At 37.7% G+C, this 27976-nt stretch overlaps 1 protein-coding gene and 1 pseudogene across 9 annotated transcripts in view; one reads left to right on the top strand and one right to left on the bottom strand.

Annotated features, from left to right (window-relative positions):
* ATP8A1 (ATPase phospholipid transporting 8A1) overlaps positions 1 to 27976 on the top strand; it is a 241625-nt gene that overhangs the window by 165996 nt on the left and 47653 nt on the right. For all 9 annotated transcript variants that reach the window (XM_064366745.1, XM_012474960.2, XM_012474964.2 and 6 more), the window contains 3 exons: positions 6004 to 6176; positions 23843 to 24026; positions 24119 to 24229. In XM_064366745.1, coding sequence (XP_064222815.1) covers positions 6004 to 6176; positions 23843 to 24026; positions 24119 to 24229 — 468 coding nt within the window. The remainder of the gene's footprint in view (positions 1 to 6003; positions 6177 to 23842; positions 24027 to 24118; positions 24230 to 27976) is intronic.
* On the bottom strand, positions 18781 to 19403 carry LOC105732740 (small ribosomal subunit protein eS7-like; annotated as a pseudogene).

Raw genomic sequence — 27976 nt, 5'->3', positions numbered from 1 at the left:
TTTTCTTTTTCTTTCCTTAGGGATGTTTTCACATTCTCTACTAGGGTGTTCCTTGGAATTGTTCCTAAGTAATATTGTCTTTTCTGTAAACCTCTGAAAGGAATCGGGGGAAAAAGGTCTAGAAAGCTGAAAAAGGCCATTTTTATGCAGGTGCTTTCTGCAGCATTACATTTGGGGCCATCAAAAACACAGTTCTTAGGTGGCCTCACATGTTCTTTGCACATCTGGCCTGTGGGTTCTTTAGCCTGTTCCAAGCAGAGTTTTGCCAAAATGAAAATGACAGCTTGCATGCTATGATACTTTACAAACAAATCAGGGCTTTTAATTTATTTCAGTATAAAACTGTGTCAGATTTCATTATCTAGGGCACCCTCTGTGATTTTTATCAAGGGTTTCCTCAACATAGGTCATGAAAAAGTAACGAAAAAGATTGCCATAAAGCTGCTAGTCTCTGATTTCTTAAAGATTGCTGTTACATTGTTTTATTGAAGAGTATTCTATGAACGTATTACCTGTTTTGTTAGGTTATAATAATGACTCAATGTGAGGAATTCTACTTGGCTTCATTATCTGCCAAGCATGTTTCTTCATTTTTATTTTTCTTTCCCAAACATGTTTCTCTTTTTTTTTTTTTTTTTTTTTTTTTTGAGACGGAGTTTCGCCCTTGTTACCCAGGCTGGAGTGCAATGGCGCGATCTCGGCTCACTGCAACCTCTGCCTCCTGGATTCAGGCAATTCTCCTGCCTCAGCCTCCTGAGTAGCTGGGATTACAAGCACGCGCCACCATGCCCAGCTAATTTTTTGTATTAGTAGAGACGGGGTTTCACCATGTTGACCAGGATGGTCTCCATCTCTTGACCTTATGATCCACCCACTTCGGCCTCCCAAAGTGCTGGGATTACAGGCTTGAGCCACCGTGCCCCAAATAAATATTATTTCTCCTTCCCCCACTGTTCTACAACCTAATTTGATGACTAAGTAGCTGATTTAACTATACATTGTATTATATTCACTAGACAATTTAAATGATTTAAGGCCAAAGTAGATGTTAGATCATAGTGACCTCTTTGTTTTTCTTTTCTCTGTGAGATAAGCACATTAGCATTTTCTTTATTCTAAATCAGAGTATTTAAAATTATACAGGAGTTTTACAGGCAGCAGAAAACAATCCTTAAAATGGTCACACAAGAAAACCACTTTAACTTCCTATAAGATATTCTCCAATCATTAATAATTTCATTATTCTGTTATTACCTTTTCATCAAAGATCTCTGTTCCAAAGGAAATATAGAGATATAAATAGATAAGCTACTGGACATCATGCTACCTTGTATAAGTATACAGTAAATGAAGTATCTCAGGAATCCAAAAGATGGAAGTATTAATGTCACCTGGAGGACTGAGGGAAAGTAGGGTCAAGGGAATGTGTCTTGGTTTATTTGTTCATTATTTTTAGAGTAAGAAAATTGTGACCTTTTAGGTAGGCTTAGAGAAAAAGGACATAGTGCCAATGGAGAGAATGAAGATGAAAAGACAAGTGAAAGAAACAGAGGTGAGAAGGCAGGTGTTCCCCCAGCTCAGGAACTAGAGAGGATTAGGTAAAGGGAAGTTTTGAGGTTAAGGAAGGAAAGTTGAGGGAATTCTTTCTGCTATAAATGTGTAAGTGTTCTCAGTAAAACGGGCCAATGTTTGCTGAAGTGACGGGTTAAATTTGGACTCGAGGGGAGAAAAAAGGTCTGGAGTAGCCTCTGGGAAAAATGGAATCCAGTAAGCACAGATAAGAATCTGGATCACCAGTGATAAGCAGTGACATAAGAAGAATGAGTGACGTGGTTTTTTCCTTTCTGTGTTGACAAGGCAGAACCAAGAAGTTGTGTTGGGTGTAGCCTAAATGGTGAATTGGCAAGGCAAGAAAGCATGGTAGGAGGCTCAGGCTAAGGGCTTCCAGTGAGCACTGGGCTTTGTGTGGCGCTGTGGATATGGGGAGAGCAGAGCAGAATGGTTCTCCAGAATGACCACACTGGGTGCAGGTCAGGGAAGGGGCACGAGAATCTCACTTTCCACTGTGGCTGCCTCCCTTGCCTGGCTAAGTATCTGATCCTCAGCCTTTCCCCTTGCCTGTCCTCCCGAAATTGTCTTTACCTTGCAATGTGTCCAATGATCCCGAACTTTCAGCCCACAAGTGAAAATATGCAGAACAAGGAAATAGAGACCTTTTATTTCATTGTGCTTGTGTTGTGGTCTTTTATCCTTTTTCTGATTTAGCTTCTCATTGCTATACTTTCACTTTCACAAGTCACTAAGTTTAAATATTTAAAAATTTCCCCCTTCAGTAGCCAAAAAGAAAACAAAACAACAGCTAATATAGTAATAAATTTATTCTTAGCTACAGGAGATAAGCTTCAATGCAATGCAGCCATAAAGCATGGCTCCTGGACTTAGGGGAGAAGCAATAAACTTTCATAAATAAAGGAATTTGAAAATATTCCCGGCAGTAAATAAGGATAAAATATAACTTGTAACTGGCAGCACACAGCTAACAACAGAGCTACTTACAAAAGAAAACTATAAAATAAGAAAATGTTTGCAGCTTTTTCGTTGTTGTTACTTTGAACCCTAGGTGGGGTGATGAGAGAATTCACTGTGGGAAGTTTTTGACTTAACCTTCTAAAGTGTTATTTCTATCACATCTCTTGACACCTTCTGATTTGTTAGAGAACTGCGACAGTCACCAACAAAACCCAGGGGTACTGATGCCATGAGTTTAGAGAGTTTTCAACACATTTTAAGGTGTTAGAGAATGCCTTAGAAAGGAGGGAGAGTAGGGACCACGGGACTGCATTCCCCACTTGGTTCATGAGGGCATTTCATAGTTCTGGGGTTTACTTGACTTTCAGTCTTATTCTGCAGCTGAGCTTTCAAGAAATTTGAGGTTCTCCTGAGGTCTGTCTCAGGTTTCATTTCAGGTTTTCAGCTCAGGAATCACTTGGGCAATAGCTTAAAAGAAAATACAGAGGCATTTTAGTGAGCAATGCCTTTGTTTGAAAGTCTGTTAAAGTAATAGATTATTTGTTCCCTAGAAAATTCGGGAGCAAGAAGACCTCTCTCTCTGTGTCTGTCTCTCTTGCTCTCTTTCTTTCTCTAATCAGAAGTCATTAAAAAGGGGAAATGGAGCATTGCCAATAGGATGAAATCAGAATGTATCGATGCCCACATTCAATAAATATGTATTTCCTGAGCATCTGAAATTGCAGACACTGCCTTTGTTGCTGAGAAACAGGTTAAATGCGGTCTTTTCTGAGGGTAGAATGAGTTACACATGGTAGCATGGACTGAACCTGGGAGGGTAAGCTTGGTTTTTGAAGGCAGCGGACGATCCTCTGGAGAGGAGGGCAATTCCAGGGAGAGGGGAACAAAAGGAACCAAGATTGTGAAGGGCAATGGGAAGGAAAGTGAGTTGGGCTCAGATTGTAGAAAGCCTTATATGCCATTTTAAGGAGTTTGGACTTTATTTTGTCAGCTGTAAAAAGCCCTAGAAAAAGTTTAAAGCAAGTAGAGACAAGATTCGTGTTTTAAATTTGTTTTATAAAGAGAAATCTCTGTTGGCAGTAAAGACAAGATGAGAGACAGATGAGGACTCAAGGGAAGCAACAGCGGGACTGGTGTGGGCATTCCATTTATAACTTGCTGTGCCTGGTACTGTCTGAAGTTTGGTTTGTTGTTTTTTGCTGGATTGTATAGAAAAGAACAGGCTACTACAGAAATTTAATTCTCACTTTGATGTCACTACTTAATAGCCACATATTTTTGAGCAAGGAGCTGAGACACTCATCTGCAGAATGGAGATAACAGTAGTGCCTCCAACTCGGGGTGGTAGCAAGTGTTAACTTGAATGTTGCAGCTCTGTGTGTAGCCTGCAGAACTGTGCCTGGTGTGCAGTATGTGCTAAATATCTTTTATCTGTTCATTGACTTATTTGTTCATTCAATCTATATGAATTTGCTTTTAAGATAATCCAGGGGAAATCTATTATAGATTGTCATTAGTAAATTTTGCTTGCAGAATTATTACCAGCATTTTACACTTCAAGTCCTCCTGGGCCAAAAATTTCCAGCAGGACAGGAGGGTGAGGCTTGTAAATTAGAACAGCTACACTCTCCCCACCACCCATATAAAGTGTGAACAGAAAATTTTGCAAATAATGCTGCTATATGGTGGTCCTTCCTGTCACTGTGTATAATGGGGAACAGGGCAACTGTTAAGTGAAGCTTCAGCATTGGGAACGTTGGGCAATCTTTATAGTACAACATGGTTCTATTATTTTGGTAAAAAGATTCTGATATTCTAGAACATAGTGTGAACCACATTTGCATACAAATGTAAAAACACCTTCAAAAATCCCCGACATAAAATTTTAATTACCTATGCCTTTGCTTCTCTGTTTGTGAAATAACTATAAAATGACTCTCTCTCTCTTTCTCTCTCTCTCTTTCTCTCTCTCTCTCTCTCTCTATATATATATTATACATATATATATTATACATATATATTACACATATATATTATACATATATATATTATATATATATAAAACAACATGCTTAAATTGGAACAATAATTGTAAATCCCATGAACATAATAAAAATTGTTATATAAGTGTACTGTATTTTTATTGTAGGTATATTTTATTATATAAATACATACATTTGTATTTATTTTACAAATAACTGCAGGCTTAGCATTCAGAACAAAAATATGATAGGAGGGGAATTATTCATTATATTTCCTTGGGCAAAGCCAGTGTTGTGTTTCTTCACCATGGTAGGGCTCTTGTGAGATAGAAAATTGTCTCCATTAGGTTATGGGAAGAATCTATAGGATGTGGGGAGAAAAGTTAAATATATTGAAACTTTATCTCTTCGAAGAGCTGGGAAAACAGTGACAAAGGGAGACAAATACATCCCTTCTGTATAGTTGAGGTGAAGAAAACTGTCCTTGACACTAAAGGCTTTTATCGTGCCTGAAAAAGAACTCTTCATTGATAGAACTCTTCTTTCATTTGGTCCATCAAGATAACCAAGTCACAGGTCACCATCCCCAACTAAAATATAGCATCATGAAATGATGATTAAAGTTACCAAAGCCAGTTCATAAAAGTGGCAAGAATTTACAGATTCTGCATTTCCTCTCTTAGTTACTAGGAATTAAATTAAGTAGCATTGAGGACTTTTGAAAGAATGCTCATAAATTATTTAAATTACAGTTTGCTGAATGAAGGGATGCATTCTGAGAAATATGACATTTGGCAATTTTGTCATTGTGTGAACATCATAGAGAGTACTTGCACAAACCTAGATGGCATAGCCTATTCCAGACTCAGGCTATACAAGATGGCCTATTGCTCCTAGGCTACAAGCCCGTACAGCCTGTTACTGTACTGAATATTGTAGGCAGTTGTAACACAGTGATATTTGTATATCTAAATGTAGAAAAGGCACAGTAAAAATATGGTCTTACAATCTTATGAGACCACCATGGGATATGCAGTCTGTTGACCAAAATGTAGTTACGTGATGCATATATTCCCCAACTTTTTCCCATGATTCATGGAGAAGCAACTTTGACTAGCTCATAAATTAACACAACTTCTTAGCAAAATAATTTACTGAAAATATGTTTGTAGTATTGTGATTGCATGGTCATGGTTAGAATAATGAGCAAAGACTACAGAATCATCTGAGGAATGGGTGACTTGTAGTCTAGTCCAGCCCTGCTAGGAACAGATGTATGACTTCAATCAAGTAACTAACGTTTTCTGATAACAACTGTCTGGGTTCCTGAGGGGCTAGTGAGAATCAAATGACTGGAGGTATGTGAAAGCAATTTGAAACATCAAAAGCACTAAAAAGAATTAAATGTAGTTGCCAAATATCTTTCAGGCATCGTAGTAGAACAAATGGGAGTAAATGTTGATGGTATTTTTTTGCTTGTTTAATATTCCAGGGAACAAGGGAAACTCTCAGTCGTCACTGTACTACCCTTGGTGATGCTCTCCGGAAAGAGAATGATTTTGCTCTTATAATTGATGGGAAAACCCTCAAATATGCCTTAACCTTTGGAGTACGACAGTATTTCCTGGACTTGGCTTTGTCGTGCAAAGCTGTCATTTGCTGTCGGTAAGTTCTCCTTAACATTGTCAGATTTTAGTGAAGAGTGACTTGATCCTAAGTTCTCGATTTGTAAACTTCAATGAAAGTGATCCAAAGTTTATAAATGTTAGGTTACTTATTAATGTGTTCACTCAAGACTCGAGGATCACAAACTGGGATGGAATTTGTTAGCAGTTTTTAAAAGTGAGTCCTAACAATCATTAACAAGTATTGTTCATCATTGGAATCGACAGGTTTTTTGCCATTATCTGCTTAAAATTCATTATCTACCTGCATTTCCATCTGGGTAGTTTCTCTAAAGGTCCTGTTTTCTATATTTTAATCTTTGATCCAGCTGTGCTAAGACTTATTTTTTGGGAATAGCATGATGAAAGGCGCAAACTGAATCATTTTCCAAATAGCTGGGCATTTTTCTGAGAGTCATTTATTGGCTATACAGTCCTTTGCCCTCTAATTTATAAAATTGCCCGTATCCTAAATTAAAATCTCTTTTGAGTTATCAAGACCTAATTCATAGAATTGCATTTTTGTAAACTACATAGCTCCAGTCCTTCCTGAGTTTCTTGTCAAGGAATCTTCCCTATATTTTTGTATAAATTGTTTAAACTCTGTCTTCCTAAGACCTAAAGTAGGTTCATGAATAGGATAAATATGCCCAGTCTCCTCTTTTCTGATCACCATGAACCTAAGGATTTTCTCTTTTTCATTCACTATTGAATCTTAGGAGTTGATCAGTCTAGATCTAGGGTAGCAGTTTCTCAAATTGCTTTCTCCTCCGGGAGATAAAATGTTAGTGGGCATTCTGAAATATTTCTCAGAATCTGTGCTTTTGGTATTATCTTTAAAACTATTCTATTTGCTTTTATCATTTTCTTTAAAAAGACATTTACTAATAAAGTTACGTTATGCTTTTTATACCTTTTTTGGTCTGGGTTTATTCACTTAAATATTTTATATATGATATTTATGAATTATAAGGCACACCTTATAAACATTTCCTAAGTTTCAGTTGAGATATACTTTCTGAAATATAACTTAAACCATTTTCAATATCTTTTATAAGCATCTTTCCCAGGATTCTAATTATTTTAGTCATATAATTTATTTTTCTTCTCTGTGGTATGTATTAATAAATAATATTACTATAAAATTCCTGGACAACATATTGTACTGATATTTAATATTAGTAGTAATCAGGCTCTGCTTAATCATGAAGAAAGAGGTTGGAAATTATTTTGACTCATTTTTACTTTGGCATTCTCATGCTTTTTACAATTTGCTTTTACAGTGATTTTGCTTGATTCCTTGTAAATATCTTGACCAAGTGTGACTCATGTTCAACTTTGACACTTTTCATCAGAATAATGTTGTGCCAGATTTGGTCACTTAATCACTTTCACTAATGGGATCATAAGGATCAACAAAAGATTGCTTAAATGCACAAAAGTGTTAGGACTGCTGGCTCCTAGTTGGAAACAGAACAAGAAACAGAATACAAAAGTATTTAGATAAAATGGCCAGTTCACCAGCATCAGCATCTGTTATGCGCCTGCTTTCTGTGTGCTGGACACAGTGTGACACATAAAAGATGAGTAACGCTTGATACCTGCTCTCCTTCATGTATCTTTCTTTTTGATTTAAGTCAAGTCACAATTTGGTTTGAAAGATGTGGGAGGCCAATTTTCATAATGCAGTCATTGCAGCTGAGCCTCATTCTTACAGCATTGCTTAACACAGTACCTCCCACCATTCTTCAAAAAGTTGAACCACAAAATTAATAGCAGAGGGAGAGAAAAACTAGAAAACAGAGTCAAGGGAGAAAAAAATATGTTCTGTGCTTGTGAAATTCCCTCCCGAAATCCTTGTTCTGGATGCTCACAAGTCACATGGACCTCTGGGCTTCTCCAGGCCCCAGGCCCCTGGGAGGGAATCACACCCTGCCATGCACGTGCGGCTCAGCTCTGAAACGGAGCTTATAAAGCTGTGTGTGGCCCCTTCCTCCCTTGGTTCTGTTTTATGCATGTTTCAAGACCATGAAGGTCCCTATGCAGACACTGAGTTTTATTTCGAGTTTTAAGGTTGTTTTTTTTTTTTCTTAAGTAACATATCTTTCCTCAGCTCTTTTCTTCTAATTTTCTTCATACTCTCTGTTTTCCCATAAGAACTGTGGTTCAGCATCCGGCCTTGCTTTTGAGAATTGGTCTAAGCCCATAATTACATCAGTGCCACTGCTGGATTTATGTCTATGTACCTTCTTGGCCTGGTGCCTCTCGGCATTTAAACTATTGGCACAGACCATCTTCTTGCCATTTTGCTTACTGACCTCAAAGTATAATTTCCATGATAATGCTTCTGTCCCTGGATAGGAATAGGTGGGCCATTCTGCGTATCCTTCTTTCCAGTTAAACCCGAGTGTCATTCTTCGTTTCTCAGATGATTACAATCTCTCAGCCTCAGGAAATTCTCTATTTTACTCCATTAGAAGATAGACGCTCCAGATAAATACTGATTATTATTTCAAAATACAGTTCGGTACTGTTTCCCAAATTCATTTATGTTCATGCTAACTTTATGGGCTTTTCTCTCAAATTTAAACTATTTTCCAATCTACTGCTTGTCATTCCACACACATGCAGATAATTGAGAATCTCATCTTCCTCTGCAGTCTTCTCTTTAGCCCTAGGTAGAGTGGAAGTAGAGGGGAAAGCCTTCCCGTAACAGATAATGAGAATCTCCATATTAGTTCCATCCTCAGATTGCATCATCCACTTTCTTCCCTGCTATTATCAGCATATGGGGCAGAATGAGGCAGATTTTAGTGTTTGCCTCATTGACACAGTTATAAAGATGAGCGGTGTCCCTCCAGAATCTTCAGCTGAATTGAAACAGTTGTTCCCAGGCAGTAGACATTATGTCTCTCTCTTACCACTGTTTTCATGAAGGAAATTTTCGGAGACAGAACTAATCCCCCCACCCCAAATTTATTCAGGGCTCTGGAGCCCTGGTGGTTTTGGTTTCCAAAGTATAGGTTGAATGTTATGCCTCAAATATTTTTCTTAAGTATATAAAACCCAAGAAGTAGAATGAAATCTGTCTTATCACGCTAACAAGCACTGTGTTTTCTTTCCTGTCACCCAGGCTGGAGAGTGCAGTGGTACAATCTCAACTCACTGCAACTTCTGCCTCCCAGGTTCAAGCAATTCTCATGTCTCAGCCTCCCAAGTAGCTAGGATTACAGGTGTGTACCACCATGCTTGGCTACTTTTTTGTATTTTTAGTAGAGCCAGGCTTTTACCATGTTGCTCAGGCTGGTCTCAAACTCCTGAGCTCAGGCAGTCCACGCACCTCAGCCTCCCAAAGTGCTGGGATTACAGAAAGGAGCCACCTCGCCAAACCGGATATTGTGCTTTCATGGATACTGTGCTGCTTTTATTTTTAACATTGTATTTTCCTGCATAACCTGAATTGTTTAGTAGGAACCATGCATCTAGTTTATAGGTAGTTTCTGATACATTTTCCTGGTTATAAACATAAACTGCTCCTTTATGGTCCGTCTTCCCCTCTACTTCCTCGCTCAAGTCTACTGATTCTTTTGATTTGGTGTGATCACAGATACTTTTGGAGAATAAATGAAAGTTACAGACCATTCCCTCAAGAAGTAGACATACACACAAACATGTAAAATTGCATGCACCCCTTCAGAGGTTTTACAGACTCACTGAAACTCCTTGGAGAGGTAGACGTAGGGGGAAAAGCTTGTTCTAAGACTCATGGAGATTTGTGGATACAACTGAAATCAAGCACTATTCTGGGGCATAGCTGTACTAAATAAGTAATTCCTAGTCTCAGTGACAAGTACTTTATGCCCTCAGGTCTTACAGTCTGTATAATTGGTGTAAAGGCATTTTATCTAGAGATTCACAGAATGCTTGTTCTAGCTCTACTGCTTTGGCAGTTCGAATATCTGATGGAATCTCTCTGGCCTTGGTTTTGTGACCTGTAAAACAAAGAGATTTGAATATCAGTGATTCCAGTCTTCCAGGGAACCCAGATGTAGAAAGCAAATGAAAGTGGAGCAGCTTTGACATAGTAGAGTAGGAAATACACACATGCCCCCTTCCTGGGTCATCTTGTCCTGGCTGGAAAGCTTCTGGGCCAGAGGACCTCTCATAACCCTTTTAGGTTTTGGATGAACCTTCCTTCTGTTGGCCGCTCTGCTGGGAATAGTCTTTCTACTGCTGGGACCAGCTTAATTTGGGGAAGCATCTGTTCTACCTTTTTTAATATTCCCTCCAGAAGAGAGTGGGAATGTTGCAGTGAAGTATTACTGTGTGTTAAATAGCATGTGGTTTCTGAGGTCCTCATCAGTTCACATAACCCAGCCTTTCAAAGAATTTTACATTTTTTCTGTAGTTGTCAGTTTAGTTTAAACATATTTTGAAACTTATGTTCTGTGACAGTTGGTTGAAAACTGGCTTAGAGCCTCCAGCTTTTAGACTGTCTAGTAATCATTGTTCTTCTACATAATTTATGTACTCATGTCTTCTGAAAAGCAAAAGTTAAATTGAAGTAAGCATTTTTTCCTACTTGCAACATCTCTAATCAAAGTTTAACCCCCTTTTAGGCCATTTTCCCCATAGTGTTTAAAAAAACACTTGACTTCAGTGAGTGTTGTCATTTGGGAGTGGCATTCCAGGCAAAACCTTTCACCTTACTCCGATCAAGGGGTCCTGCAAGAAGTCTAAAGGGACACTGAATATTTGCTGTCATAGCATGAGTGCATTAAAAAAAAAGGCAGATCTACTTCTTAAATCTTTAGAGATTGTCTTTAGCTTTAAGAATTTCTCTAAATATATGTTCTACTTAAAAGGTAGTCAGAAAGTACCCATGACGCTAATAAATGCTCAACAGAGATTCCCTTAAAGAAAAAAAAATTGTGAACACCATTGGATGCCAAGCAGATGTTTGGCTTTGAAAAGACTTACAAACTGTTAATGAATGTCAACCCTATGTTTGCTTCCAAGAAAATATGAATAAATGCTAGAAATGTTAAGAGAATGTTTCTTTCATACATGTACAGCTAAAAGAGGACAGACTGAATAAATTTTATAACTTCATAAAATCCCAGTAGTTTGCTTTAACATAATAATCATCTGCTCAGCCCGGCCCATCTCTTTTGCTATTCTACCTTGACTGAGTAGTGCTAAAGGAACTGCAATGGCTATATTACAGCCTATTAGCCAGTTATGATGACCACCACCAAGGAAGTCTATATTTGACAATAAAATGTCTAAAAATATATAAGAAATCTAAATGCTACAGAAGCCTATAGTAATTTAATGGTTTACAGTTTTAGGTGTGACTCCTTTTAGGTAAACCACCATCACCATCACCCCCATCACCAGTACGTATACGCGCGCGCGCACACACACACACACACACACACACACTCAGAGCTGCAGATTACATACTGCTGATGATATAGGTAATTTGTAATGGAAAGTGCATAAAGTATAATTGCACAGCTCGGGATTTTCGCAAAGTGTACACACTCCTGTAACAAGCACCCAAACAGGGCCAGCCCCCCCAGAAACCCCTCATGCTCCCTTTAGTTGAGAAGCCTTCCAAAGATAACTGCTACCTTGATTTCCATCACCATCCCTCTTATTCATTTAACTGTTTTTCTGTTTTGTTTCATACTAACTTTGAATAAGCATGTATACCTTCCACAACCACATCCAAATTATTGATTCTTTTTTGTTCAGCAAATTTTAAATGCAGCACTCTGTAGCTTTCTACTGAAGTCCTCCCTAAAGCTTTACAAAGTTAATCGTCAGTATATCAACACTCTGCTCTGTATTTCCAATACAAATCTACCTAATAGATTGCTTACGGTTCTCCGACAGTTCTGATTTGCTAAGCACATGTGTGGAACCTGTGGCATTTCTCTGACCTGTCAGCCTGCTGACCTCATTGTGTGGGAAAGGGAAGCAGAGTTAGCTTGGTGTAACTGGTTCTCCTTGAACCCATGATGGTTTCCAGTGATTACCTCCTTTTTAATAAATCTATCTCAGCCATTTCAACTTAGAACAAGTTAAAGAAAGGCTTGGTGTTTTGAGCAAGGTTGGGCACATATTTTCTGTAAAAAGACAGATAGTAAGTATCTTAGGCTTTGTAGGCCATACAGCTTTCTCTCTTACAGCTACTCAATTCTGCAGTTACAGCATGAAAGCAGCTTTAGATGATACGTGAATGAATGGCTGTGGCCGTGTTCCGGTAAGACTGTAAGAACAAAAACTGTTGCCTAAATTTAGCCCTAGGGCCATAATAAAGTGTCTGTAGCTCATGAATGAACATGGAAGGAGGTGGTTAAAACAGAACTTTCCTACAATACTGATGGAGTTCATTCATGCTAAGCTCTCCTGGTCTCTCTAGGGATAGTAATTTCTAGACTATTTCTTTCTTTTCTCAAAAATTGAAACATTTCCTCATCTCTCCTCACCAGCAGGTGTCCTTTTCTCCACAGTTCCTTGAAAAAGACTGATATTCTTTTTATGGTGCCAGCTGCACAGTCCAGGGGCCCCATTAAACTTATCTGTGCCATTGGATCCAAGAAGATCCCTAAAAATAAGTACATGAATTTGTTTTAAAGTGAGATGTCAATACATATTTACATATAGCGGCAAGAGAGAAAGGAGGAACCCAGGGCCATTAACATCTGATCCTGGCGTGTCAGTGCACTGCCTTCCCTCTGTTCTAGGGAAAGCCCCAGCAAGGTGCTAGAGGACATGCCAGCAAAAGAATGAGGAAGATTTGCAAGCTAGCCATCTCCCTAGAGTCTTGAACTAAAGCAAGTTGCTCTTTGATTTGTATGTGTTATTTTTGTGTATTCTTTTTATTCCCAGTCCCATTCTATTTACTTCACCTTAGAGGAATATTCTTAAGTGTTTCATATGTTCCTATCATTTGCTGTACTTTAGTTGTATACATGTGATTCTGTGAAAAATACTTATTATTATATGCATATTGAATTGAAGAAAAGGTTTGTGTTTATAATGATATTCCAGTAAATTATTTTTTTTGAAATGGAGTCTCTGTCACCCAGGCTGGACTTCAGTGATGCAATCTTTGCTCACTGCAACCTCTACCCCCTGCCCTGGACTCAAGTGATCCTCTTACCTCAGCCTCCCAAATATCTGGGACCACAGATGCATGCCACCACGCCCAGCTAAGTTTTTTTATTTTCAGTAGAGACGGGAGTTTCATCATGTTGCCCAGGCTGGTCTCGAACTCCTGAGCCTAAGGGATCTACCTGCCTCAGCCTCCCAAAGGGCTGGAATTATAGGCATGAGCCACCCTGCCCAGCCTAAAAATTTTTACCTTTATTTTTCTGCATATTTTTGAGACACATCCATGTCACAATATGTAGAACAAATTTATTTATTTATTTATTGAGAAGATAGAGTCTTGCTCTGTTGCCCAGGCTGTAGTGCATCCTGATTTTAGCTCACTGCACCCTCGACCTCCAGGGCTCAAACTGTCCTCCCACATCAACCTCCTGAGTAGCTGGGAAAACAGGTGTGCACCACTACTCCCAGCTAATTTTTAAACTTTTTTTTGTAGAGACGTGGTCTGCCTGTGCTCCCAGGCTGGTCTCAAACTCCTGGGCTCAAGTGATCCTGCCACCTAGACCTCCCAAAGTGCTATGATTATAGGCATGAGCCACTGTGCCTAGCCAAGTTTGTTTATTCTCATCACTGCTTGTTAATTCATATACATTATTTTATTTATCTCTTCTCATAGGGATACCACAAAAATTTCCTCCAAATCTTTGCTATCATGGAAAGTACTGCAATGTATATCCTCTCTATGCCCTCAGGCAAGAGTTCTTCTAGGAGATATATTGGGGGGAGGGGTATGGGAATGCTTGGCTGTGGGGTATATGTATATTTCTTTCCCATTAGAATTGCCACATTGTTCCAAAACAGCTGTACTATTGTGCCATCCCAGATCCATAGAATAGAGTTGCTGTTTCCCTACCTTAATAACAATACATGGTATTACTGAATTTATAACATGGTCAATTTGATGGTTATGAAATGACACCTTGTTTTGATTTTCATTTCTCTGATTACTAGAGAGGTTGAGCATCTCATAGGAGTATTTACCGTTCTCGGCTTCTGCTTTTGAAATTTATTCATTCACTTATTTCAGCAAGTGTTTTTTTGAGTGCTCACTGTGTGCAAGTAGCCTTAATAAGTACTAGAAATAGAGCAGTGAACAACGGGAAAAAATAATCCCAGCCTTCACATCATAGCTGTTGTTCAGTAACATAAGTAAATATACACACAAATATTCAAAACACAATAATTGTTGTGTGTGTGTTTGTGTGAATGGTAATAATTGATATATATCAAACAGACTATAAAATCAGTGGTAATATTGCTACAAAGAAAAGTAGTACGTTGAAAAGGGGAAAGGGATGCTGAAATTTCTGTTGGGTTTATTCTCTTTTTGGTGTACGAGAATTCTTTGTGTATTCTGGACATTGATTTTTTGATGTGGCAAGTATCTTCTAGGCTGGCTCCCTTCTTATTTCCTCCTGTGCCCTTTCTTTTCTTTCTTTCTTTCTTTTTTTTTTTTTTTGAGATGGAGTCTCACTCTGTCACCAGGCTAGAGTGCAGTGGCTCGATCTTGGCTCACTGCAGTCTCCACCTCCTGGGTTCAAGCCATTCTCCTGCCTCAGCCTCCGAAGTAGCTAGGATTATCATTGGCTTTGACATAGTCAAATTCCACTAATTTTTTTCTTTATGGTTTGCACTTTTTGGATTTGAAGGACTTCCCACTCCTGCATTTTCTTCTGTTAACTTTTTTTTTTTTTTGAGTCTCGCTCTGTGGCCCAGGCTGGAGAGCAGTGGCACTATCTCAGCTCACTGCAGCCTCCACCTTCTGGGTTCGAGCAATTCTCCTGCCTCAGCCTCCAGAGTAGCTGGGATTACAGGCATCCACCACCACACACAGCTAATTTTTGTATTTTTAGTAGAGACAGGGTTTCACCATATTCGCTAGGCTGGTCCTCTAACTCCTGACCTCAGGAGATCCATCCACCTCAGCCTCCCAAAGTACTGGGATTACAGGCATGAGCCACTGTACACTGCCTCTTCTGTTAACTTTATAGCTTTAGTTTTTTCATGTAGGTCTTTTACACATATGGAGTTTATTTTTGTATATGCTGTGAAGGAGTGGGGATCCCATGTTATTCATTTCTGCATCGTGAGCAAATTCTCTCAATAGCATTCACTAAACACTCGCTCTTCTTCCCTCTGCTAGCATTGTTGCCCTGTGTTGTAGGACTCAGGAACTAAGTCCAGACTTTCCACAGTTTAGACTTCACCTCTTAGTAGCTGAGTAACAAATTACTTCTCTGGCTTTAGATTTTTAATCTTTTTAAAATAGAGATAGAAATTGTTCTTCTCATAGAATTATGAAGAATAAATGAGCTAATACATGGCACCTATTATTAAAATGTTAGTTGCTCTTATAAATGGTATCTAATTTTCTCTTATAGAGCCTAATTGAATATTTCACCTGACAGTATATATACCGTCATATACAAAGACTCTTCTCTAACCATTATGGCCTTTTCTGTGCCCTGAATTTTTTTTTTTAATATCTGATATTTAAATTGCTAACCTGGCTTTCCTTTGCTTCATTATGTGCCTTGTCTTTTGTTTTTTTCTCCAAATTCTTATGTTCAATCCTCTGTATAATGTAGTGGTTAAGAATGCTGTGTCTGTCTAGCCTGGGCAACAAAGTAAGACATTGAGTCTGCAAAAAAAATTTAAAATTAGCCAGGCGTTGTGGCACACACCTATGGTCCTGAGACAGACAAGAGGATCATTTGAGCCCAGGAGGTCAAGGCTACAATGAGCCATGTTGGCACCACTGCAGTCCAACCTGGGCAATAGAGTGAGACCTTGTTCCAAAAAAAAAAAAAAAGAGAATGCTGTGTCTGAATCCACACTGCTGGAGGTTGAATCCTAGATTCACTGCTCGCCATTTTACCTTAAACCTTAATTAATATTGTTTCTCTGTGCCTTGGTTTCCTCATTTGTAAACTGGTGACAGTAGTAACTTAAGGGGTTGTTCTGAGAATGCAATGTGTTAGGTGAAAATAAACAGTATATAAACTGTTATTATACTTATATATTGGGCCTCATTTCTTCCCATTTATTTTGGTTTCCATCTATTATGATTTTTTTTTCTACTCCTAACTTTAGATGAGATTTTCCTCTACAGGTTTGAAACTTTTATACTCTATCCTGTCTATTTCTTGGGTTTTGATAACTACATTTGTGCTCATTTTTCCCCTTGAATGTCTGTATGTTTTAGTATGTCTTCCTTTCCTGCCCCCACCTCCCCAGTAAAGAGACAGGAACTGAAGATAGTGATTTTGTGTATGCATCCACTGTCAGTCTGAAGAAATCTTTTTCTCTCTAGAAGCTTTTAGAAATTTTTCTTATTCTTTAACCATAATATGTCTAGGTATAGGTGTCATTTTCTTCTCTATGTTTTTGGCACTTTTTGAGTCCTTTCAATCTAAGGACGTATGTCCTTCTTCTGGAAAATTAGTAGTCATTATTTGTTTTTTTTTTTTTTTTTTTTTTTTTTTTTTTTTTTTTTTTTGAGATGGAGTTTCGCTCTTGTTACCCAGGCTAGAGTGCCATGGCGCGATCTCGGCTCACCGCAACCTCCGCCTCCTGGGTTCAGGCAATTCTCCTGCCTCAGCCTCCTGAGTAGCTGGGATTACAGGCATGCGCCACTATGCCCAGCTAATTTTTTGTATTTTTAGTAGAGACGGGGTTTCACCATGTTGACCAGGATGGTCTCGATCTCTTGACCTCGTGATCCACCCGCTGCGGCCTCCCAAAGTGCTGGGATTATAGGCGTGAGCCACCGCACCCGGCCCGTCATTATTTGTTATATTTTCCCTCTTATTCTCTTCTTGGACTCCCTTCTGTATACATGTAGTCCCCTCTGTTCCACTTTTCCCTTTTTTCCACAATCTTTCCTTTAATTTTCTGATGTCTTAGACAAATTTTTTATCTGAACTTTCAGACTGCATGATATCATACTCAGTTCACCATTATATTGTTTATTTTAGCAGTTTTATTTTCATTTAACTTTTTAGTTCATCATAACTGCTTTTCTTGGTTTCATGTTTCTAAGATTGGTTGTCATACATTTTAAAAATTCTTAATATCTGTTTTAACTAGGTCTACTTTCTTGTAAGTTGTGTTTCTTTTTTGTTCACGATTCTCTCCTGTCTTAAATGTTTCCCCAAAGGACCCTTTCTCCCGTTGTTCCTAACAGGCATTAATGTCCCTTTGGAGGAACAGCTAAAGCTAGGTCCTACTTAGGTAAATTCGGAAGCAGGGCCCAATCTCAGTTTATTAAATCCCTATTTCCCCCTAGTTCCTTTACATGAGCACTCCTCTTATTAGAGGCAGCCACACTCTGATGGAATTCCCAGGCATTCAGGGGTCTATCAGAATAGCCATTTCATTGGCAGCTGTTCCTGCCTGCCTCTATGCCTTCAGGTTGACCAGAAAGATCTGGTTTTCCTGTTCCAAGGTGTGGATAGGAATTCTTTCTGCAGTTTTCACTTTAGGGCACTGATGATGTACTCCTGGAATTGGAGTGTTTTGCTTTTTAAGCATGTTATTTTGGGTTTAAGTTTTCCTAAGTTCCAAACCTAAGCCAAACTTTACAGTTGCAATGAAAGAGGCTTCATCCAGCCCAGTCTTACCCACCTCCACACACACACACACACACACACACACACACACACACACACACTGGTCAGCTCAAACAGGGCGCTATGGGCAGGGAACAACACAGCCAGAAAGCTTTCTCATCAGTGTGTTCTTCCATTATCCCTCACATACCACTCTTTTCCTCCATGCCACTCAGCTTCTCACAAGGAGTCACCACTTCCTATTGCCCCAAAGGTTTCTTATGGATTGTTAGTTGATAATTATGGTCCTGAAATTTACTGGCTTCCTTTTTTAACTCTTGACATCTTTAGAGTTGTATTTTAGTTTCTGTCAGTAGCCTGTGCTACCAATTGTTCTTTCATCCACTAGGTATTTTTAAGATGAGAGAAGGTTCCTTGGGGAAATTTATCCACACAGCATAGGAAGGGTTATGAGGCAGAGAAGAGCAAGCTGATTTTCTGCCAACCTAAACAAACTCTGGGCTGTGCATGATAGCTCACACCTGTAATCCCAGCACTTCAGGAAGCTAAGGTGGAAGGACTGCTTGATGCCAGGAGTTCAAGGCCAGCCTGGGCAACATAGCAAGACTCCATCTCTACAAAAAAAGAAAATACAAAAATTAGCCAGGCATGATGGTGTTTATCTGGTTATTATTATTATTTTTATTTTAGTAGAGACAGGGTTTCACTATGTTGGCCAGACTGGTCTCGAACTCCTGACCTCATGATCCACCTGCCTAAGCCTCCCAAAGTGCCGGGATTACAGATGTGAGCCACCATGCCCAGCTGGATTTCTCTTTCTTATAACATTTCCATTTTTTGGTCCACTACCAGTTTTTTTTTTTTTTTTTTTTTTTGCTGTGAATATACTTTAGTCATTTTTGTTTACAGTTGAAACTCTGGGAATTCAAAGTTTACATTCTTGCCCATGAGCTTCTTATAGCCACCAGAAAAAGTTCCAGTCTTGCGTTCCATCTTGTTCTCCTGTGCTTTGGCCAAATGAACCTTTAAAATGATCCAGCTGCCATCCAGTTTCACACAGATTCTCTTGCCCACAATTTCACTTGGGAATTTCAAGTCCTCAAGAAGTGTGTTGTGTACGGCTCCTGAGACGCTTTTGCTTATTTTTTATATGGCTTTTTCAAGTTGGCTTAGGCAGAATTCTCCTCTGAGAAATAAAGACAGCATGCTTCCCACTGAGCTTTTTCTCCAATTCACGTACTAGCCAGACTTGGATTTTCTGGAAAGATTTCAGTGAGGAAAGGGAACAAAGATTATGATAGCTTTTTGACCACCACCAACTTAGGTTCTTTGGCTGCTGGAATACTCTGCTTCCTGAGCTGAGCCTTGAGGTCTAAGTTTATCTCCAGCTCCAGAAGAGCCTGGAAGATGCCCGACTCGAACTCGTTCAGCCTCTCACTGTTGGGCTTCACAGTCTTGGTGCTTGAACTGGACATGGCCTTCTCCTTGCTAAGCACCAGCTTACAAAGAGCCTGCTACCATTTTAAAATCTGCTATGTGTTGAGTACAGTGGTTCAATATAACTAGATGATATTTTCCTAATAGAAAATGAACAGCAATATTTTAGATAAACTAAGCTTTCTGGTGTGAACACCATAATAAATATCTATACTAAGCGGAGTTTTCTTTTTAGTGCCTTTCATAGATGTGTTTGCCAATTAGTGTACACATGCACATTCATACATAATCAAATGCACACCAATAGAAACGCTCCCTATTTAAACTACTATCTGAATCATTGACGCATTGAAAGCAGTACCTTAACCTATGACTACATAAATTCCACAGGAGGAGTTTTGTATCTAAAATGCATTGCAGAAAGGAAATCTTTTTTAAATTTGCTTTCCTCTTTTGTCTTATGGAAAGGCTATCCGTATTTTATTTCTGCAGACTCAGTCCCTGTATTGTAAGGTCTCCAGAATGCCTATGACTGCACAATATATCAACAGATGTTGGTTTTGGAGGCTAGAAGAGCTCTCACTCATCAGTCATTTGAATAGCACAGTTTCTTACCTAAAAGTGGCTGAATGTTTCATTACGTATCGTATTGCTAAGTATCATTCTTAAGACTTGCCATATAAGCTGCTGTTTTCATTCCAGTAACAAATCGATGGTAAGTTTCTAGAGGAGTTTACAATATTTTGTAATTTTGGTACATCAGGTTTTCTGGCTGTATCTTAATTTCTTCTCAGTGTAAAACTATAAATTTTTATAAAATTTTAGTTCAGAAGGATTCAAGTAAGATCTTCTAGTTTATGTTTTTCTCTCCTTTTGTAATTTCTTTAATAGTCAACAAAATATGAGTCAGCAGGAAATATACTGATATTCACAGGAGAAATTTTAGGAAGTTTGTTGCAAAGAAGGGCGCAGCAGATCCCCTCACTAGTGATTCTCACCTCTAAATAGGCACCTGAAACAGATCTCAAATTTAAAGCTTGAGGAAGTTAAAGAAATTTAGTAAATACTGGGCTTGGTCATGATGTAAAACACTTCGGGAGAACTAGAAAATACTGTATTCTCTCATATTCTTCCTAAAAATTTTTCTTGATTTATCTTCTAAAGGCAACTTTATAGTAATTTTTAAGTTTCCATTATAAGTCTTTGAGATCATATAGTATTATCAGTAATAGTAATTTTGTGTGTATATAAGAATGTTTTAGGTTATTAATCCCAAAACACAATCCAGTAGAATAAATTATTGTACTCTTTTTGGCTATCTATAAAAAATTCCTTAAATTATCCTTTATTATATGTCTGTATATATATGTACATATAATCTTTATTCATATTTCATTTAGAAAGGTGATTCATTTAGCTAATCCCATTAAAAGAGTACAAAACAAGGTTCATATAAGATGGACCACCTATATATTTCTTAGCTTAAATGTAATAATTTCCAGTGCCCTGATCTAATGTTCACAGGGCAGTGAGAGTTACTACATAGCAAATAAGAAAAATAATGAATAACATGTGCAGAAACTACAGCCAAAATAATATCTGAAAAGCATATTGCACTCAGTGCACATCTAGGTCGTATCACAAAGGACCACCCCCTGTTTGTGGAACCACAGGGAAGAGAAAGAGACGTTTACGGTACACATTGGATACGTAGTCTTTTTCCGTGGAGTCTCTTCTACCAAAGAAGAAAAATCAACAGTGGAACAGAAGAGAACTGTGAATAATTTAAATCCTGGTTTCAGACCCACAAACGATTTAAAAAAAAAAAAAATCTCCAGGAAGAAAACAGTGTCTTTATGGTGTTTCAGAATTATAAGTGAATCACAATTGGCATTTGTTTAGGTTTTAGATATTTTCAGCCATGATATGTGATTTTTTTGATAGACATGGGAAGAATTAACTTGTTGTATGGTAAGGTAGTTCTAGATTCATATGGAAATTGTATGAATCTACAAGCAAGGGTACCTACATCAGGAAAGTAAACTCTGAGTGATCTTTTAAGAGGTGGAGACACAGCAGTGGAAAAGAATATATTCTGGAGAATTTTGAATGTGAGGTTAAAATGTATTCTCTGCTATTTCCATTACCTGAATTGAATTCGCCTCTCCTTTCCAACCTCTGCCTCCTGGGTTCAAGCAATTCTCCTGCCTCAGCCTTCCAAATAGCTGGGACTACAGGCGCATGCCACTACACCCGGCTAATTTTTTTATTTTTTGTATTTTCAGTTGAGACATGGTTTTACCATTTTCTCCAGGCTGGTCTCTATCTCCAGACCTTGTGATCCACCTCCCTCAGCCTCCCAAAGTGCCGGGATTACAGGCTTGGGCCACCGTGCCCGGCCAGTCATCCACTTTTAAAGCTTGGTAATGGAAGCAGATGCTTTTGTTAGTAGCAGCTGCAGTGTACTTTTGAGATGTCTCTCACTATATCATTATCTTTTTTCCCTTAAATGGGCATTGTTGCTAAGGGCAATCCTACTCTTTGTTTTTAACACCTGATTAAACCTTAGAGAATTGAATGAAAATCCTCAGCCAATTTTAATTTGGGTATTGAAAATTGCAGTTTCAAGCAGAGAAAGCAGTGGTTGGTTGTAATCACCATGAAGAGAACTAAATGTAGTCCAACGCTTTTCTGATGCTTTTTTAAAATCACTAATATCAGCTTACCATGCAGAGATTTCTCCTTTATTACAGGTTCAGTTTATGGAAAAAGTACCACTGTTTCCTAGTTCTATTGAACCCTTGGTGTGACTTTATAATATATTCATAATGTTAGACCATTAAAGGGAATTTGATAATGCTTAACAAATGCTTCTCTCAACTCGTGCCCATTTCCCACTCTAGATCATTTATTGGTGAGCATTCCTTTTTGACATTTACTAAATATCAGCTATAGTCCATGTTTAAACATTGGCATAGAGCCAGTGGTCTTACCAGTTTATATTAGCCTGGTAAGAAAAATTAAATAAAATGTGAAAATGAAATGAAAATTGCTTTGAAGAAAAATGAAGCTAACAGTGAAATAGCCTGTTAATGGCTCAATAGGCATTCATTTCCTTGCTGAGTTCACAGTTGTGTCATTTTGTACTATTGCCAGACTGTAAAAGGAAATAAAAAGAAAAAACGAAAAATAGTTTTTTATGTAGCAGCCAATTATTGAGTATCTATTTTGGATCAGGCACTAAAAATACAAAGAAGAGGAGATCAGTGGAGATCAGTTAACTCTGCAAGCAACTCACAGTCTAATGCAATGATTCTCAAACTTGAAATAAAAACCAGAGTTGCTCTGGCTAAAGCAGTTCATAGGGCAGTGGGGCCTCCTGAAGGCACATATCTGTGCAGAGTATCTACCACTAAGAATTTTTCCTATGGAGGGATCAGGAAATTGGACAAAGATGTATCGATTTTTTCAAAGTAATGATCTTCATTTTTAAATAGAATAGTAAATGATTTTTCAAATGTTTTAGCAGATATTATTAGATATCTGTGCCACATAACCTTGATAAAGAATTTAGTTCTGAAATGTTTTTCTTGTACGAATATTGTGTACATTAGTTTATTGCTAATTATTAGCTTAATAGTTTATTAGAGCAATTTATTGTGTAGTTTTCCTGCCTTTCTCTGTAGTTTCCAGTACAATGTAGAAGTGTCTTATGCTGATACATTCTGTCTTTGAACCCTTCTGTCTTTGTTCTAGTGTTTATTTCTTAAATGGCTTTGAAAGTTCTGTGAAAAGTAACTCTAAATCTAATACCAAATATGATTTTAGTAGAGATACTGGTACCTCCTCTTCCTAGTTTCCATTTGTATAAGACGTTGCTTGATTTCTACTTGACTCTTAGTGGCTTTGAAAGAAAATGAAGCCCATGAACTATAACCAAATACTTCGCATTTACCATGGTGTCTGAGAATTAATTTAAGTTGACTTTTAAGTTGTTTTAAGCATATAGTACATTGTCTAAGATCAGATTGCAGAAGACCAAAACTTTTACTTTCCAGCTACTGTGCAGGATTTAGTTAGTATTTGGCAGCATTTATGACATTGTTTTTAATTTATAAGTGAAGAATTAGAAACTTTGATGTTATTTGTTAGGAAGTAAAGGTATTTCTGAACTCAAATGTTATTTCTTTAACATATTAATGCAAGCATTCTGGCAGGCTAACGCTTAACAAAGCATTCTCTCTTCTAGCTGTCACCTAGGGGTTCGCCTCTGAGATTTGTCTTTATTTATTTTAATTTTTCTTAATGTGGTAACCAGGTTAACAGATGAGTAAACACTTGCAAACCTAGGACTTTATCATTAAGGTTCTTCAGAGAACTATTCATTTAGGTCTTTTGCATCTTTTATCCTTCAACACAATGCATTTCAAAATTCCTTTTTCAGAAAACAGTAATTTACAATGTATTTCAATTTAAGGGTTTCTCCTCTTCAAAAATCTGAAGTTGTTGAGATGGTTAAGAAACAAGTCAAAGTCATAACGCTTGCAATCGGTGATGGAGCAAATGACGTCAGCATGATACAGACAGCGCACGTTGGTGTTGGTATCAGTGGCAATGAAGGCCTGCAGGCAGCTAATTCCTCTGACTACTCCATAGCTCAGGTAAAGTGTCATTTCTGCAAAACACATCATTCCTCTCAGTCAACTCATGCTTTGAAGAGGAAAATACTAATTTTTTCCCACTCTCATTTTAGTTCAAATATTTGAAGAATTTACTGATGATTCATGGTGCCTGGAACTATAACAGAGTCTCCAAATGCATCTTATACTGCTTCTACAAGAATATAGTGCTCTATATTATCGAGGTAATAGCAGGTTCAATTTAAAATCCTTGTCATTTGCATACATGTTTAAAGAAATTTTCTTTATGAAGACATTCTGATTGTTTTAATTTTTTATTTGCCCACTTTTTATAAATTCTCAATGTATTAAAACAACTTGAATTAAACAACTTTAAAGCACCCAAGTCACCTCTTGAATGCTTTGCTGTTTAGAAATTTCTTCCACCACATACTCTAAATCATCTCTCTCAAGTTCAGAGTTCCAGGGGCAAAATATTTCCAGTCTCTTTGCTAAAACATATCAAGAGTCACCTTTGCTCCAGTACCTAACAATTTTCTCATCTCCATCTGCGACCACCTCAGCCTGGATTTCATTGTCAATATCGTTATCGGCATTTTGGTCAAAGCCATTCAGCAAGTCTCTAGGGAGTTCCAAATTTTCTCACATTTTCCTGTCTTTTTCTGAGCTGTCCAAACTGTTCCAACCTCTGCCTGTTACCAAGTTCCAAAGTTGCCTCCACATATTTGGGTATCTTTTCAACAGTGCCCTACTCTACTGGTACCAATTTATTGTATTAGTCTGTTCTCACACTACTGATGAAGACATACCCAAGACTGGGCAATTTACAAAAGAAAGAGATGTAATGGACTTACACTTCCACGTGGCTGGGGAGGCCTCACAATCGTGACAAAAGGCAAGGAGGAGCAAGTCACATCTTACATGGGTGGCAGCAGGCAAAGCAAGAGAACTTGTACAGGGAAACTCCTCTTTTTAAAACCATCAGATCTCATGAGACTTATTCACTGTCATGAGAACAGCATGGGAAGGACTTGCCCCCATGATTCAGTTACCGCCCACAACACATGGGAATTCAAGATGAGATTTGGGCGGGGAGACAGCCAAACCACATTACAGGCCAACAGGAATACAGTGTAAGCCACATTAGCAGAAGGAAAAAAAAAATTGACCTCAGTATATCTTATTTAGCTCAATGTATTTGAAACATTATCATTGTCACGTATCACTGTAAAAAATTATTAATGAGACACTTTACATTCTTCATCCTGAGTTTTCAAAATCTGGTATATATTTTACATTTATACCACATCTCAATTTGGACTAATCACATTTAACTGTTTAAAAGCCACGTGTGGCCAGTGGCTACCATACTGGGCAGCACAGCAATGGTAGATAAATAAGTGAACTGAATGGTTAATCAAGACATGATAAACACATTATTTGCCGTTTTTTAAAAAAGTGGCCATTTTAGCATCAGAAGCTATATTTGTAATACTTCTAGGTTTATCAGTTTCATGTTTCTGTTGGAGCTCTGCAGAGCATGACAGTGGCCTTCCCATTGTTAAGAAAACCTCCATCTCCCACTGCTGTCAAGGACCCACCACGCCCTCATAAATCTGCTGAGGGTTCCCTTACAGATAGATGTTTGTTCCTGCCACTTTACCCTTTAATCTGTTGACTGTTTCTACATGTCTGTAAGAAAAAAGACACAGGCATTTGCTATATAGAAATAATCTTCCATTCTTTGCTCTGAGAAATAACAGTATAAACAAAGTCAGTACATTGACACTTCCATTGCTGTATGTTTGCTTCAGCTGTTCTTTGTGCCTCTGTCAGAATGCTTATCTCCTTGTTAAATGTTGACTGAGCATAGTTCTTATTATGAGTCAGGCTAGTAAAATTGAAACTTAGTTTTGAAGTATACAGGCAGTTTTGTGTAATGACCACTAAAAAGGTTACAACCCATTAGATAAAATAACCTAATACATAGACACATAAACAAGATACTTAAATGAACTTACTTGTTACTCATTACTGCTGGATTTGGTCTGGAATAGTCTGTGTTTTTTAAGCAAAATGACTTCTTAAATAGTTTATGAGATCAAAAAATATTCTTTGTTTTTTATATAAATATATAGTTCTTTTCTAAAGTAATATTTTTCTATTCTTAATCCCTTCTATGTATCTAGCTTTGTAATTATATGTTCTTCTCATTCCACAACACTGACATTCAAACAAATATCAATTTATACAGTTTATTTACATAGACTTTTTGAGATACCAGGAATTTAAAGCCACTGCTAGCAATAAATCTGCCTATAAAAAGTTAATTTTATAAAATAAAATAAGAATGCTCAACTTGCCACTTTCTAAATCTAAATTGACAACAATGAAGTAGACAAAATTTATGTACTAATGGGAAAATAAAAACATTAAATTCAAATGAAAACAATCTGCATGCCCTGTTTCAAACCCAGAATTACGTGATTAGTGGTTGATTAACCCTCAATTTCACATGGCTTTGATTTTAAAGCCTCTTCATGAGATATTTGACACTGATCAAATTCTTTACACATTGAAAAGGAAGTGAGTTCTAAACTCTACTGGAAATCTCATTTCTATTTTTCTCTTAACAGTTTGTAGAAATGTATTTTGAATATAATTCAACTATCTTGGAAATGAATTGACCTTTTAAATCAATTCCCAGATACCCAACTTTTGCCAGCTAAAACAAGTTCTGCAGATGTTAATGGCTCATGTCAATACTGTGAATGAATAGACAGAAAACACATCATTGTATGTCTCTAGTGAGGACAACTGCCAGTCTCGAATCTCTCCTTTCAGTTTTTTGTGCTGATCAGGCGTGGGAGCAGAGGACTCATTGACTATTTGTAAGCTGCTGTTTAATATGCAGAAATGCTCCATCAGGAAAATAAATGTGAAGCTTTAGCTGCCACGCCTCTACTGAGAGGTGGAATTTAGAAAATAATACCAGGAGAAACAGGTCGGAAATTTCTTTGCTAATAAAGGAATAATCTTGAACACTGTGCATTTTATATATTTAAAACTACGAACACTGCTTTCCCCATTGCTATATTGCTTAGGAATGTCACTATCTAGATATTCTATTGCTGTAAATTATAGCCAGGCGAATACAGATTTGGCAGATGGTGGTATAAAGCTCTTTCTTATGGGAGCTGCCCAGGAGCAGCTCTAGGTGTTCTTTTAAATGATGGGCTCCTTTTTAAAGAGAGACTTTTTTATTTCTCTGATACCTCTGACTCCTTCCTAGTAAAATAAGACCTTTTCTTTCAAATGATTGGTCACATCCAAGTTTTCTGGGAAGATCTCAGAACCAAGTAGTGTTTTTAATTTCTAGAAGCTTTGATTAAAGTCAGTAAGGTGATACTGTCCCAGCAAGTTGTGCTGGAAGTTGAATTCCCTGTGAATTTAAATAACCTAGACACCTCCCCAGAGGGACTGGTGTTTTCTTTCTGAATCCATGGCTCCGGTTGAAACAGAGGAGGGACTTTTATGTGTTTAGGAGAATTTAGGTGTTTTTTTATTTTGCATGGAAAATGTTCCTAATATTAACTGCAATCTCAGCCTAACTTGAAATCACCCTGCTGGTAGACTACCTCCCTATTAAAGACCTTCTGTTTCTCTTTTAAGACATGTAAACTTGAATGTCAAAATATTAGTGTAAAAATGTAAGGTACTCTGTTGAAAGTTTCTGTTCTTACCTAGTCATTTCTTCTTTAAAAATAAAATATTAATCCTTAAAAATCCAGGAAGTATATCTGTAAAAACATATTCACCTACCTTTCAGTAGGAAAAATAAAATGATAAAAATGTGTTGGTAGCTTTCCACTTAAAAATTGTCTGTCATAAAGCAGTTTATGCATTTTAAAATACACTTTGGATACAGACATGTTAGTTTACTTGCAAATTATTTCAAATTTGAAACTTTC

The sequence above is a fragment of the Aotus nancymaae genome, unplaced genomic scaffold, assembly GCF_030222135.1.
Source record: "Aotus nancymaae isolate 86718 unplaced genomic scaffold, 86718_ANA_hifiasm-v0.15.2.pri h1tg000006l, whole genome shotgun sequence".
Lineage (NCBI taxonomy): Eukaryota > Metazoa > Chordata > Mammalia > Primates > Aotidae > Aotus > Aotus nancymaae.
Note: the sequence above shows the minus strand (reverse complement) of the source record. Positions and strands in the feature narration are given on the sequence as shown.